At 47.8% G+C, this 16,378-nt stretch overlaps 1 protein-coding gene across 1 annotated transcript in view; it reads left to right on the plus strand.

Moving 5' to 3' along the window:
• Positions 1 to 15,618, plus strand: part of zgc:153039 — a 53,269-nt gene extending 37,651 nt beyond the window's left edge. Inside the window, exons 10-13 of the mRNA XM_020636846.3 lie at positions 4,506 to 4,698; positions 8,307 to 8,481; positions 10,541 to 10,687; positions 11,935 to 15,618. Of these exons, the coding sequence (XP_020492502.3) occupies positions 4,506 to 4,698; positions 8,307 to 8,481; positions 10,541 to 10,687; positions 11,935 to 12,884 (1,465 nt within the window). The 3' untranslated portion in view covers positions 12,885 to 15,618. The remainder of the gene's footprint in view (positions 1 to 4,505; positions 4,699 to 8,306; positions 8,482 to 10,540; positions 10,688 to 11,934) is intronic.
• Positions 15,619 to 16,378: the final 760 nt, after the last annotated feature.

A 16,378-nucleotide genomic window follows, 5' to 3' on the forward strand; every position in this document is an offset into this window, starting at 1 on the left:
TCTGCTACGTTATGTTGATTTAGAAAATATTATTTACATTTTTTAAACTCACATGCTTCAGATTTACAAATCTGCCGCTCTAAAATAAAAGGAGCAATACCAACCAAAGAAAACCTGATGAGCTGATGGGAACATGTGACTTATCAGTCGGGCAGAGGGGCGTAATCAGGATGAGGGACGTCTTCACTGAGCATTTCTCTTGTGAAGTCCAAGAACAGACGCACTGAGCTGTAAAGAAGCAAATTATGTCGTCATTAGAATGTTTTACTTTGCCACAAGAGGGCACTGTCAACGCCCGTCTACAGAGTCTGGCTCAGTGAGCAGTTTGTTGTTGACGAGGGAGAGAAAAACTTTGTGTGCAGTTAACTAAGTTCCCAGTATTTCCTCTGGTGTCGTCCATGTACAGCCGTGTGTGTACTATCAGCTCCGGCCTTGTTATCACTCGGTGACCGCTGGCAAAGGCTACAGGACACAGAGTTAGCAGCAAAACTTTCTCTACACTCCATCTCTTCTCTCCCTGTAGGCGGGGTGACTCGGGGGCCCTGGAGCTGATAAGGCGCTTTGTTTGTCTGGCCTGCCGCTCTGCTCTGGGCCTCCTTCTTCTTCCCCTGAGTTTCTTAATTCTGCAAGTTCATTGTTGCTGTGTCACCGGCAAATTTGAACGCTGGTTGTTTGTGTGTTTTATCGCCTTGTTTATTTTTATTTCTCGAGCCGTGTGCTTCGTTCGCTGCGCTCTCTGTCTGGCCCTCTCCCACGTCTCTTTCCAGGCAAAAAGAATTAAAAGCCATTTAGCGCCGTCTCTCCCCTTGAGAGCTGCTCTGTAATTAGCATAACTAATTTAGCAGAAATATTTCCCTTTCCCGAAAATGTGCTGTTGTGTAGGAGAGGCGAGGGGAGGGATGAAATTATGATGTAGCGGAAAAGATGTCTGTTTAAGTGTGTGTGTGTGTGTGTGTGTATGTGTGTCTTTGTGCTTGTATTTGCACATTCACAAGTGTGAAGGTATGTAATTTAAAACCATGTTTGTTTGTAATCCAAGTCACGCTGGGTGTTGCTTAGTGTTTGTCTGATTCTTGATGTGTGAGTGTATCTGCCTGTCTGCCTAAGTGTGTGTGTGCGTGTGTGTGTGCGTGTGCGTGCGCGTGCGCGTGCGCGTGCGCGTGCGCGTGCGCGTGTGCGTGTGTGTGCAGGCTTCTGTTGGCTGCAGCTTTATCAGCGGCGGCTCCGGCTGTGTGTGAGTGTTCCTCTTGGGGCGCTCTGTGTCCTGCTGCTGATGCTCGGGCGCAACTCGGACGTGTGGCTTAAATACGCCTGAACAAACACATAAAGTCATTCATGTAGGAGTGCAGGGTCACTGGCTAGGATTCAGGACACAACTGAGCCCCCCACTCTGATGCCAAAGGCTGCTGCGCTGAGCTCCGTCACACACAGCCGACGACCTTTAGTCAGAGCGTGCCAACAACAGCTGGCATTTCTACAGAAACACACATTCAGCCTGTTTTTACTTTTACCAGCTTGAGGCCATCTGACGTCCAAATGAAAGCGGCGCTCTCTGCAGCCTCCGTGATTGTCTCTTCAATAATCTGTGCGAGTCGAGCAGCTGAAGCATTAGCTCCAAAAACAGAACACGTGGACCTCTGCCGGGCCTGTCCTCGGTCCAAATATGGGGCGCAGTGGGTTGATAGACTGGGCTGTGAACGGATCCAGATGGATCATCAGCTGTGTGCACGGATGAGAGGATGCAGATTCTTACAGACTCACTATGTGTTATGACTTTATGATAAAGGTGCCTAGCTGAGTTCAAAAAGGTCCTCTTTGATAAGGTCTCTTCCAGATACTAAATCTTTTTCAAATCTCAGGTCTGCCAGTGGCGGGGACCTTTCCTGAGGTAACTTCTCACACACTCCCTGATCTCTTGCCACCACCTCCTATCTGCTGCGTGGGTGTGTTGGGCGTGTTTGGATAGAGTTTCCGTCCCCACTTTCCTGGTCATGACGTGGTCTTTGGCTAAAGGCCGGACCTTCTCTCTCCATCCCCGCCGCTCCCCGTTTCTTTTTCTTAATGTCTCTGAGGACTTGATTGGCGGCGATTATGCATGCTCGTTTTGCTGCGTCAGCTAAATGACATCAGAACAAGAGGGGCGGCAGAATGGGTGAGAGTGAGGTGACTCGATGGAGGGACCGCCACCGCTGAAGACGGAGCGCAAAGAGGGGGGAGGGGGTGAGCTTTTAGTGTAATTAGAGTGGCGCTCCAATGGGATGGAAAGAAGGTTAAGATGAGAGAAGAGTGGGCGCCGTCAAGGCCGAGAGATTGAGTCCAGAAGAAATAAAAAGACACACTTAAAGACAGCTGGTCCACCTTTTCAAGCCGTCTCTGTAACGCTATCTGATCAGGAAATAAACAATCTCAAATATAAAACATTCAGTAAAAAGTAACGGAGCAGTGACAGTCATACAGCGGCCAATGTCAACAGACTGTTGTCATAGAGACAGGAAGGGCGAGCAGCACTTTTCTTCTCAGCACACAGCCAGCGCATTTCTGTAGACACGGGGCCTAATAGACTCGAGATCATTTAAACTGGACCAAACAGGTGAGGTGTGATTGACCCTGCAACAGAATAACTCCATCAGTTGCAAAGTTGCCCGAATATTTCACTTCAAAAAGAGAGTAAAGGGGAGGAGTCAGAGGATCGCCCCATTTATTCAGCTTTGGGGACCACGCACTGCAGACCACATCTCTTTGTAACATGACTGATAATCATAGAGATATTTATCTCCTCTCTCTCTCTCTCTCTCTCTCTCTCTCTCTCTCTCTCTCTCTCTCTCTCTCTCAGTCATTGTATCAAACAGTACAGAGACGGACTAACTGGCTGCTTTGTATCTGAAGGCTGCTGTGTGAACTAACGCCGTAAAGACGTACGCACTTCTCACCAGATGACCTCGGCCCGCTGACAAAGTTACATAGTGCTGAAAACAGGCGAGCGGGGCGCTCTGTGGACCCGAGAGAGACGCCATCCTCCCTGTTGGAGGTTATTGTTCTATTAGATCGACTTTGAAACAACTGAAGGGGGAGGAGTTACAGGTTGACGCTTTTAATGGCGGGTCTGTTATTTGATGTCTGTTGTTGGGGCAGCGTTGTGTAATGACAGCTGGCGCTCTTTTAATGGCTGCTGCTCATTCAAACAGTGGCTGTTGTTGCGGGGAAATTGGGGTCAATTACACGATCCTCCATATCTGAGAGCGGCTCCATCAGCGGCATCACTGCTCGGACCGCTTACGCTTATTAACACTTAACGAGCACTCACACACACACACACGACAGCGTTTTACAATAAGTACGCCTGAAGTGGGCCTTAAATAGGACTGAAGCTCGTTGTTGTTTGTGGATTCAGAGCGATGCTCACAAACATGGGCGGCGTGAAGCCGTCTGCAGCTTATTATCTGAGTGCACTGTTTGCTTTAATTGCTCTCGTCCCGGCACGTAAGCCACTTCTTCTTTTGAGACTGCTGTGAATTCTGTGTGTGTGTGTGCGTGTGCGTGTGTGCGTGTGCGTGTGCGTGTGCGTGTGCGTGTGTGTGTGTGTGTGTTCAGGTTGAATCTAAACTCTTTAAAACATTTCAGCATTATGTGAGTAAACATTGAGATGCTGAAACAAGATTTTATTTAAATCACTGCGGAAACCATCATAAATCCTCTAATAATTACTGGTAGTCAATCAGTGGGCCAGGCCTCATATTACGTCTGGGAGCGTGGCCTCAACATAAACAAATAAGGGCCTTTTTACAAGCCGGGGGTCTTCTTAAGGGTTAAGATGAAGTCTGTTTTTAACGGCGCTGCTTTTCTTGGCGCCGTTAGCGACGGCCACTCGCGATACTGCTCAGCCAATCAAAAATTTCACTCAGACCAGACACAGGAAGTGAAGACGATGAGGTGTGATAATTACAGAAACACCTGGAGGAGTCAGCAGACGAGGGGGGTCTCAGAGACAACGTGAGGAACTCAGTGAGTCACGGACGAGTCGACATGGCGTGCTCTAAAATTAGAAAAGAAGATGCAAAGAAGTTCTTCTTCCTGGCAGCACATCACGCCAACGTTCATCAACCTCCACTGGCTCCTGGTCAGGTCCTGCATCAAAATCCCCCCCCCCCCAAATACTTCTCTGAACTCCTCCACTCCTACACCTCTGACCCAGAACCTTATGGAAACCGTGTGTACAGTGAATTTAGATTTGATTCCTGTCGACTTTTTCTCTGGAGTCCTCTGACATCTCTCCATTAGTGCATGTCCACAGGATCCTGTTTGTGCATGTGTGTGTATTTGTGTGTGTATTTGTGTGTGTAGCATGTCACAGTTAGTGTGAAATTGAATTTACCCTCACAGGATCAATAAGGAGATCTTCTTGTTGTTCTTCTTGTTCTCTACAAACTGATTATCAACAGCAGGACAGGATTGTTTTTGAAGTTTTAGATTAACGTTGACTCCTTCACCCCCTCGTTCTCCTTTAGACCCACCTTCCGTTACTTCACCTGGCACACGTGTGTGTTGGGCATCGTGGGCTGCCTCGTCATGATGTTCCTCATCAACGCCATCTACGCCTCCGCCAGCATCGCCTTCATGCTGCTGCTGCTTCTGGTGATTCACTACCTCAGTCCCACCTCCAGCTGGGGCTACATCAGCCAGGCTCTCATTTTCCACCAGGTCTGATGCACACACACACACACACACACACACACGCTCGTGCGCACACCCACACACACACACACACACACACACACACACACACACACACACACACACACACACACGCTCGTGCGCACACACACACACACACACACACACACACACACACACACATACACACTCAGACGTACAATCTCAATACTGCATTGTCATTACCAGAGCAACTAAAATCTCATCCCCTCAGCTTTACAAGAGCCTGTTCCTCTGCCAAGCAATCGTTCCATCAGGTTTATCGAGACACACACTCACAAACACACACACACACACACACACACACACACACACACACACAGATGGATGTTTGCTGCCTCTCCCTCAGCCAAACCCTCTGCATTTAGCGCACAAACACACACACACGTTTCCCTTTTTGTCTTTTTTTTCTCAATCATAAACACAACACCGCCTCATCGTTCCTACAGCAGCTATCTATCATGTTTATATCAGGTTTACCAGACACACACACACACATCTGCATCTTCTCCCTCAGCAAAGCTCTCTACATTCATCATTCACACACACAGCTTTACATCATGCAGCCCTCCTTGTCCTCTATCTGGCGAGCCTGTTGCTCTCAAGGAGAGGGGGCCATGTTGCCAAGAGGGCCACTTGCCGAGGAGGTCCGTTGCCAAGGCTGCGGGCCTGGGGGTTGTGGGCAGGGAGGCTGAGGGTGGCTGCGTTTGCCAGCAGCTTGTCAGGAGGCAGAACATTATTACAACCACTTACCTTATTGAGCCTTTCCTCATTGTCCTCCTTTCCCGTCTCTGATCCGGTTTTTCTTCTCCTCCACCTCCCTCTCTCCCTTCGACGCTGTTTCTCTCAACCCGGAGAAACCAGGGGATCAGGGCCAGAGGGGTGGTCAGGCGTACTGCAGGCCCCTCTGGATTCTGATTGGCCGTTCTCTCTGAGTCAGGAGGTGAAAGGTAAAGAGAGGGTCAGACAATACCCCGAGGATGTAGTTCTGTGTGCACTGAGATGGATAAAATTCAATATAAAACTCATCCAATGATAAAAACATATTTTAGAGAAATCAATGCTGAAATATTTAAAAGAAGCGAGTAAGGCCTCGAGGAAGGAGCGTGAAACTGGGATCAGACTACCATCAGAAGGTGATGGCTTATTAGAACCAGTGATGGATCAGAGACCCAGGAGCCGAGGCTGCATGTCAGTGACTGTTAACAGGTCCTGTCAGTTCACTGCACTGAGACGGGGAGGGCATTAACTGAAATTATCTAGATATTTTCAGGAGTGCAGATGTGAAAACGGCCTCAGAGATTGTACAGAGACAAACAGCTGCTTTCACATTTGCAGAGAACTCCAGTCCAGATGTGCTCAGTGATACCTTACTCTGTGTGATCGGACCCCGAGAGAGCATTTCCCTCACGTCACACATTTTGGTCCGCTTGTAAACGTCCCCTTGTGAACACAGACTTAACTTGAGATGATCCATACCAGAGCAAACGATCTACAGGTGTGAAAATGCCCTGGATGTGTTCATGTAGACGCACAGGGACCAAAAGAGAACCCCCCCCCCCAAAGAGTCTACCTCAAGACTCTCAGCGTATGCGTGCACATATCACACACACGTCCTCCTCTGCTGCTCCCTAAAGCTCGAGCCTGTGTGGCGCAGCGCCAACTGGGTGACATTGAAGCAGGTACGGGACACACAACAGCTCGTAACAAAAACAGCTCACAGCGAGATAACGGGCGGCTGACGACCGATTGTACGAGGAAAAAGAGAACCAAGAAAAAGACAAACGGAGTCAAGAAAGCGCCGATGGTATCGCTGTGGGGAGAGATAGAGGCAGGCGGAGGTGATGAGTGATGGAGAAAGTAAGTGATGGATGAGAGTGACGCAAGGGAGAAATGATGATCGCCTGATGGATGAGAAGACGGTGGGGAATGGAGAGATAAAGAGAGACAGATGATGAGACGAGTGGAGGCAGTTGGGCTAAACCTCAGAGGCCTCGTTTTCTGCCTCTTTTATGGCTATTACGGGACGGAAGCGCGCAAACAGTCTTGGTGATTATGACAGTAATAAGATGATTGATGGATGTTTAGACGCACATGTTTACGCTGCAGCAGCTTCAGGACCTCCACCCAAACACGCAGTCATTAAGGTGGGATAGTCTGGTTCTTCTTTTCAAAATAAAAAAAACATTTCTAGATCAATTTCACATCATCAGGGATCCTTAAAGTTACCCTGAAAGGTTAAATCTTACAGACAACTCAAACATGGCAGATAAGCGGTCGTACAGCTGATGGTCGTTGGTCCCTTTTGATGAGTGTTAATCATTAATATCAAAGTTCAGGTTTAGCAGGCAAGCAGAGGTTAACTTACCTAGTAACCTAGCAACAACGAGCGCTGGTGAGAAGCGCCCTGAAAGCGAGGTTGTGGGCACTGTCGGTGCAAAAAGAGCCGTTTGTGGACACAGACCTTTTATGAGGCATGTTTAAAAAGCTGCACCTGAACGCCGCCTAAACTGACCTCGTGCTGAATCGTTTCCTCTGTGGTACAATTGGAGGTCGAGAACGCGCTTTGAGAAAATGTGCCCACTTGGGTTCCTACGAGCCAGATCTTAAGGCCTGAAAAAAAAAAAAAACAGGGAAATGGACGCTTCAACTAAACGGTGCAAAAGTTCATTAAACAAGAGACAGAAAATGAAACTCAAAGAGAGTGAGGTGTGTTTGTCAGTGTGTTGGCTGAACGGCGTGCTGTACGGTGTAAACAGAAGCTAACCACGACAGCAGCACGGAGCGACGAGGAGATGCGTGGACACGATGAGAGATTGAACGGGTTGACCGCCGCATCTTAAGTACCTGAGAGACTGGCCAGGTCTGCCCAGGTGCAGCAGAACCCCCCCAAAGGACCAGCAGGGAAACAGAAAGGGGGGGTCACACATTGTATCCCATTTTGTACTCGTTTGACGCTCTGGTGTTTGTTTGACCGCTGAAACGAGTTGGAGGAGCCGTCAGCCGGAGCGTCTGTGTGCCGCCTCATGAAAACTCTGAAATAAATGCAGCACCTGCATCGTGTTTAACTTCCGATTACTTCATTAAGTCGCCCTCATTATATTTCTCCAGAGTGATTCATTTCAGTTTTTTTCCTTCTGCATAAGAAACGAAGTGAGCTCGAGATGTGGAAGTCATTATCAGGGTTATTATGGGCTGTTGCATGAAGCCCATGTGAGATCTTAATGCACCAATGATCCATGAAAGTTACTTCCCCTTTCTGCACACGTCTCTGATCTTAGGGGGGGGGGGGGTCGGAGCCAACACAGATTCACTGTAAGAGGGTTTGTATATACAGTACGTCGCCACTTTCTTAATTAAAATGATGCAGTGATTTTGGAAGCATGCAAGATTTCACTCTGAACCTGAAGGCTGAAAATAGAATCTTATTATAAGAAAGTCTCCTGCAGTCTCAGAGAACCACACAGATGAGTACATTAAAGAACGCCGCCTTAAAACATCCAACAGTCCTGCACACGGCCGCCTCAGTCCACGTGTGTGGACCTCTGGCGTCAATGAAAAGGTGGACTAAATCTCTCTTCTCTCTTCTCTCATAGGTGCGTAAGTACCTGCTGATGCTGGACGTGAGGAAGGACCACGTGAAGTTCTGGAGGCCTCAGGTCCTGCTGATGGTTTCTAACCCTCGTAGCAGCGTGGGCCTCATCACCTTCATCAACGACATCAAGAAGAGCGGCCTGTACGTGCTGGGCCACGTCCAGATCGGAGATCTCAGTAAGGACCGTGAAAAGTTAAAAAGTCTACCGGCTGTTTCGTCCCTCTTTCTTCTTCTTCTCCTTCTGTACGAGCTTCTCTCTAGAAGTCGACTGTTGAACTCTCTGCAAACGTCTTCAATCTCAGGATGTCAGGACGGGCTGTGAGCTGAGCTGCCCTCGGTCTGTCTGTGCTGCGAGTCCTTCAGGGTGCCACCTTTGGGATACTTTAACACCGAGCTGAACTTCCTGCAGGTCTCCACAGAAGCAGAACAGACGGGTAGCAAAGGATGGGCGAGCGATGGAGAGGCGGAGTTTAGGGAGGTTGTCATGTGTGGAGCACAGACGAGTTTGAGGAGTTTTTTGAATGAGTCCAAAGATGGATCATTGTGGACGTCTGACAGAAAGGAGACATGGTGTGTGAGTGAAGGAGGTTGGAGAGGTGCTGAGGGGCGAGGAGCGGTTTATAAGTGAGGAGGGGTGTTTAGTATTTGATGAAGGGAGTCGGGGGTGGATGAGGGTTGGGATGATGTGCTGACAGGGCTTGGTCCAGGAGAGGACTCTGGCAGCGGAGTTTTAGACATATTGGAGCCTGTTCAGGGATTTGCTGGGTACCCCAGTCGGGACTCCATCACAGTAATCCACACAGGAGGTCATGAAGGCGTGGGCGAGGGTTTCAGAAAACCAGTCAGTTCTGACTCCCAACCTTCTCGTGCATGAATAAGTCGGTTCATCAGGAGTACCTGAGCGCTTTCTTCTGCACCGTTTCTCATCGAACACACACAGGGAGACGCAGCGACTATTAATTATGAGCCAAACAAATCAGGGGTGCTGCTGGGATGTACTTCCTTCTGGATAATTTAACATTATGAGGGTTGTTTTTGAGGCTGCAGTGACTAAGCTAAAAGCTTGTTGTGACTCATCTTTCACTTTGTTGAATTTTACACACGTGTCTTCATTCAGAGTTGGCTTTAATGACTTTAAGGAAATCTAAATGAGCAGAATGTCTTCTTCTCCTCCAGTCATTCAGGGGATCTTTTTAGTATGCCCTCCTTCTCCCCGTGATCTCTGCTGCTGCTTTATGGAAGTAATCAGTCATAGAATGCTCCGGAGGCGTCTCACACTCTGAGATCTGAGAGGGAGCAGGGTCATTGATTGTTTTCTTTGTCTTTGGAGAATTTGGTTTGTTTGGAGTTTTCATGTCTTGATTGGAGACGGGGACCTCGCGATGAATGAAGTCTTCAGAATCCAAATCCTCTTAGTGCCTCAGTATCAGAAAGTGATATGTTCATTAGCAGCTGAAGAGCCCGTCGCTCCGCCCGACGACTGATGAGCCACTTGGTCTTGACAAGTATGAAAGAGTCATTTGTTCTGATAATTATACTGAAGCGATTGTGTCGACGAGGACTCTGAGATCCTCGGACGTTTCTGTTCTAATGTATCTGAAGATTAAAATGTATCCTCACAGCTGGCCGCCTTTCAGCTGAATGCAAAACACACGGGGGCTCTACACTGGAGGAAAACAAAAAATGCAGCTATATGGCTGACAGACGGACATATCTGTCAACCAGATAGACGTAATGTGTATCCACCAAGCTCAAACCTCCAGTGTTGCAAAGTCCTGCAGTTCCTCGAGTGTCCACTAGAGGCTGGCTGCAGAAGCACAGGAATACACATGCACAACCATTCAAAAAGCCTGTTTTTACAGCAGAGATTAACATGGGGGTTTAATGGTTTATCTTTTGGCTCTCCATACCTTCATTTAGAGAAAGGACAGAGGACAGAGTCAGAAATTGGGGGGATATAGATATGTGGGAAAGGAGCCACAGGTCGGATCGGAACCCAGGCAACCTGTTTGAGGTCTTCCCGCCTGTTAGTGCTCACAGTATTTTCTCTCTGTCTTAGCCCCACCCCCCTTTACCCCGAACGACTCTAGTCTCTCCTCTAATTCCAACTCTGCCATACTGACTCTCTTCCCCTAATCTAATTGTGCTTGTCCGTCTCTGTCTGAATACCAACATGCTCCCATTGAGTTGTTTTCAGCTCTCACCATTTTGTTTTGTCTCCCCCCCCCCTCACAGACACTTTGCCATCGGACCCTCTACAGTCCCAGTATGACTCCTGGTTATCTCTGGTGGACCATCTGAACATCAAAGCTTTCGTCAACCTGACTTTGTCAGACACTGTGCGTCACGGCGTCCAACATCTCCTCTTCATCTCTGGGCTCGGTCAGTATCACCATCATCACTGAAACATGTCCCTGTGGTTAAAAGAGGAGAGTCTGACTGTTTCTGTTGGTAAATAACAATTTTAGCCTGGTCCTGAATAGTCTGGATTTGTTTAGACCAGAGAAGGTAGGCAGTTTTAAGGCACCCCCACACAGCCGTTTTGGACGCCCCTCTGTTTGTCAGATATGAGAGCAGTTATCAGGTCAAACCAACAGGTGTTGCAGAGATGGAAGCGGGCAAGAGAAGTGGTTCAGATAGAAGTGATTGTACCCGACCTAAAAAGCCTCTGCATGTTTCTAATAAGCTCCACGAGCAGAAACGTGCTCAAACTAGGATCAATATTGGAGATGCTTTTGAAAAATGGAGAGAGGTTAGAACACAGAAAGGTTTACAGACTGATGCAGAGCTGGATAAACACTGAAGCTTCAGTGTCCACCACATGACAACCTGCGTGAGTATCGACTCAAGAGAGGAGGGGGCGGGGGGAGACAGCTCTATCCAGTGTTTTGAATTTAAACAAATCAGTACTCATTTTAAACACTAGGTGTCAGTCACATATTGCTCCTTTAAAAAAGTAGTGATAGGAAGTTGAGGTTGTACATATGAAAAGTGTTATTTGTCCTTTCTAGATTTCTTTGACACATTACATGCAAACATGAGGTCATATGTACAGAATGATTCCACAAACATTTATTTAACTTTGATTTCTTGAAGTATTTACAGAGACTAACTCTTCAACTCCTTCAGATCTTTCCTTCCTCATTCCAGCGTTCTGTCTTCATACTTCAAACTCCTCTTCAGCTTCTCTCTGCAGATTCATTTTGACTTCTTTCTCTACTCGTCTCTAATTTAGTTTCAACTGCCACTTTAATCCTGGAGCATGCGTCAGTTTTATAAAGAGTATTCCTTTCTGTCTGTGTTTGTGAACCTCTGCTCAGGATCAGGAGCATGCTGCTCTCTCTCCAGACTTTAAACACCCCGCCTCTTGGTGCTCTTTCTGTTTTCCGTCCTCTGAGAGGTGTCACTCATGTCTCACAGCGACCACCAGCACCCTCCTCTCTCCTCTCTCCTCTCTCCTCTCTCCTCTCTCCTCTCTCCTCTCTGCTTCTCACTGCAGCGATAATCAACTTTAATTATTTCTCAGACTAAACCTCGACCTCTGACCCTTAACTTAACCATCTCGATAAAAACAGTTTGAACTACATTTTCAGAAATGGTTTGATCTAATTCCCCCCCCCCCCTTTCAGGTGGGATGCGTCCTAACACCCTCGTCCTCGGTTTCTATGACGACTGTCTTCCGAAGGATAGGCTGATCGATCCAACGACCTCCAACAATTATTGCATGAATTCCACGGACCACATGGAGGAGCTGGAGAAAGAACCCCCTATGTTCCACTTTGCCTCGCTCCGGGGGACCGGCGACAGGCAGGATTATGGGGACTTTGGGGACGGGAAGGCTCTGCGGTCCCAGGAGTACGTATCGATCATCGCTGACGCCATGAAGATGCTAAAGAATGTGGTGCTGGCCCGATACTTTAACAACTTTGACAGAGCCCAGGCCCTGTCTCCGCCCACCCCCTCCCAGAAGAGGGTCTACGTTGACGTCTGGCCAGTGAATCTGCTGCGTCCGGACAGCTGTAGCTACGTGGACACGTGCTCGCTCTTCCTGCTGCAGCTAGCGTGCATCCTCAACATGGTGAGAGCCTGGCGCAAAGCTCGACTCCGCCTCTTCCTCTGCGTGGAGGAGGGACGGAGCGTGAGAGGATCTGAAGCGAAGCTCGGCCAGCTGCTCAAAGATCTGAGAATCAAAGCTCAGGTGTACCCTGTGCCCTGGGACCACCAGGTGGCGCTACACTGGCAGCGACAAGGCGAGTGGGGCAAAAAATCCCAAACCCCTGACGGGAACGAACAGAACAATCTGGGCGCCGTTAAGGAAGAGGAGAACGAGGAAGAGTATGTCAACAGCTTCCCGAGCAACGCCACACGCCTGTCGGATGAGTACCTGTCAGCTGTCAATAAGCTGATTAAGGAGGCCGCTAAACCTGCCCCTGCTGTGCGTTTCCTGTACTTGCCCCGCCCACCAGCTGACACCCGCCGCTACACCACCTACTTACAACAGCTGGAGCTGCTGACTCAAGACCTGGGCCCCACCCTGCTCATCCACGGCGTCACGCCTGTCATCACCACCGATCTTTAAACTATTCCCCCCCCCAACACGCTGCCACAAGGTTCCCTCTGATAGTCTGTCGACCACTTACGGTGCAGGATCACTGTAGACCTCTGCAGAGATCCAGTATCAACCGCTCCACCCAGCGACAGACTGAGGTGCAGAAATCAACTCGTGACCTTTGACCTGGCTGCTGACGGAATGCCACTTTCTGCATGGCCTCAAACGATGTCGATCAACATTCTTATAGAATCTTTAAATCAAATGTCTCTACCACTTTAAGATCAGAAACATTGACACATTTATCTTTTCTTAGTCTTGAGTTCTAATCGAAAACACTCAAACCGTGACGGTTAACCATGAAACACTCAAACTGTGACTTAATGAACCAGTAAACTGAAGTCGACATTTTCAGACCTGCCGTTGAAATCAGCATCAAATACAATCACACATTCTTTTAATCCATTCACACCAATGATACGATACTTAGCAACACGCCAACACCCCGTCTTCCCCTCCTTCTTAAAGGAACTTTAAATGTCGGTCTCCTTCATTGTGATCGATCTCTAAACGATCGCTCCAGACGCCTTCAGATCAGAATGTGCCTTAGCGAGCGAGGGCGCTGGCGTTGGATCCCCTTTCCAGCGCAGACAGGATGTTGGACCGGGTTTCACCTCGGAGCAGAAAATCTGCTTTTCCACTTTAAGATCTGAAAACAGGAAACGGTTTAACAGTGAACGCTACACTCCTATTTCAGGTCTCAGGAAGACATTCCTCGTTTTTTCCCCCCCGTTGCACTTTTGACCTTCTCGGCCGACCCGCCTTCCTCGAACACGTTTACACTCCGATCACTTCTGTACATATCGCCATGTTGTTGACTTTTAAATGTATTTTAGGTACTCTGTGATTTTTAGAGTTGTTTTAACTCGATAGTGACCACGATGATCGACCAGCGTGAACGTGCCTTAATGAAGTTTTGATCGACTCAAAAGTATTTAACGTGAATCTCTGTTACTCCACCAACCACTTCACGTTTATGAGATGAACCCTGTGCTGCCTCCAGATTAATACAACACTGTGAAATAACGGCCTCTAAAGAATTCGCTTCATGGACGCATAATTAACAAATCAACGCTCATCATCGACTTTATACGAACTCGTAGCGAAGATATTCTGACACGATAGCTCATAAACTGCCATCAGCTAACTGTTCTCTCCAGATTCAGTCCTCCTTTTGGACGACCTCTGGTTTCTTTAAAAGGCTTTATATGCGATTTTTCACACTTAAATGTAATAGAAATCAAATTTATCCTCTGAAAATAACTCTGTGAGTCATGACTGTGTACAATGGGTGTAACACCCGAGTCCCACTGCCTGTGACGCTTTCCTAGCCGTAGCTTCACTTTGTTTACATCGTTGGGATGACTGGCCGGCTCCTCCCCTTGCTTATAAAAGTTGTTTAATTGAGGGACTAGAGAAAAGAAGAACATACTGTACTCACTGCTTAATTGAATGTCACGTAAGCGTTTCTAGATCACGGTCATTTCGTTTAAATGTACATGCAGTGTGAAAATACGAGCAAACTCAAGATCGCTAGCATTAGCATGCTAAAACAGCAATGCAGCTCGAGTTGTTTTGGTTTCATGCTGGTGCTCAAGGGTGACATCTGCTGGATCATAAAATTGCATATTCTGCCTTTAACTGACTCAGTTAGCTTTAGCTCCGAGCTAACCCTCGCTAAGCATGACACTGCCCATTGTTCAACCGCCGTCATGGCAACCTTGATGGTCGTCAGCCTGCAGCGTCGGTTCTGTGTAGCATTAGAAGTCCAAACTAAACCCAGTGTTGAAACAGGAAGTATTGTAGAGGTCAAAACGCTCCAGCAACACGTGTAGTTAGAAGATGAACTTTACGAAAGCCGCAAGCAGAAACGTGGCACCCTAATAAAGTTTATAAACTACAAGCTGCTGGATCCTCGTGACCTCTTCAGGCACTTCACTCACCGTGCAGCGTGGAAACCCAACTCTGCTTCTACGAGAACAGGTTGTTTGTAACTTAAGTCGCATCATCGTTGGGTTGCAGCACGGGGGACATAACTAGTAGAGCGTGATGTCAAAGGTTACGGATAGTGTTTCACAAGCGTTGACGAGCGCACAGTCAGCGCTTCTCCGCCCAAACAAAACGCCAGGTGGACACGGCGCTTCAGAGACACGAGTCGGTTATATCAGACTTCACAAAGCCTCGTTCCTTTTTTACTCCACCACAAAGACAGTCTGAGAGGGTCGCCCGGAGAAAACGCAAATTTATTGTTAATCGCCTCAGCTCGTCAGAGACGGAGTCTTTAATCAGTTGAAGATCTGACGTATCGATGACTGTTTCTGTGATTCTGTGCTCACATCCTGTTTAAACATTCTTTGCTGCCTTCAGTTGAAAGATGAATGTTAGTGAAAGGTTTGTTGTTAAAGATGATCTGAAGTTTCTCAGTGAAATCGATTCCTCCTCACAGTGTTTTCAGATCCATGTTTGAAGGAAAGCTGGAGGAGATTAATGTTTACTTTGTCCCACCTGGATCCTTCACGTTTCCATGGAAACGACCTGTCACACTACGTTTCTACAGCCCCTCATTCTGGACATCTGCTCCTGAATGCACTTCAGTCCTACAAAACAAAATGTCTGCAGGAAGTGAGATGTTCAGTATTTGATTTCCTGTTGAAACATGAGAATGTATGTAAACTGAAATGACTGATAAAAAGAAGAACTTTGACTTTGTGTCCTTTCTTTAACGTCCTCTGGAGACGACCAACTCGTGTGTGTTTAATTTCAGCTGAAGACCAGTTTGTGCGTCTCCAAGCAGACAGCTGAGGGGGACTTGGTGTCCGCCGCGCTCGTTTGTTTGAGGTAAACTTTAGAAATGGAGGCTGTGACGGCTCAGCAGCTCAGACAGAGAGATAGTCGAGCGTGCCAGCAGGCCAAATTACCTCGTCCTACAGTCACCCCCCCTCCCACGCCAAGCAGGCAGAAATGGATTCTATCTCAGCTCAGAGGTGAACAACAGATTGGAGAAATAAGCCCAAATAACCATCGATATGTGTTCAGGAGGAGGGAGGCTGACATCCATCAGTGGGGGACGGACCCCGGCTCTGAAAGGTGCGAGACAAGAAATAGGTTCAGGACTAACGGTTCCCCAAAGATGATTCTCAGGAGATTATTAAAGAAGAGTAAGGAGATAAGTTGGTGTGAAAAACAGGAAGTGCACGCTTCAACTAGAGACTCATTTCTCTGCAGGTAGTTAAATAGAAATGTAAGTTTATGGGGTGCGCCGGTAGCGAAGTGTTTAGTGTGTACGCCCCATTTACAGAGGCTTAAGTCCTCGAGAGTGGGTGACGCATGTTTAAATCCAACCGGCGGCTCCTTTCTGAAACTGTTCATCGGAGTCAGACATGGTCGTCTCTTTTAAATGTTAAATGTTTGCCACTTTGCGACGTGCAGATCAAATTAGTCTGTAAGTGAGGCTAACGTTTGCG

The sequence above is a fragment of the Labrus bergylta genome, chromosome 11 (genome assembly GCF_963930695.1).
Source record: "Labrus bergylta chromosome 11, fLabBer1.1, whole genome shotgun sequence".
NCBI classification, from domain to species: Eukaryota; Metazoa; Chordata; class Actinopteri; order Labriformes; family Labridae; genus Labrus; species Labrus bergylta.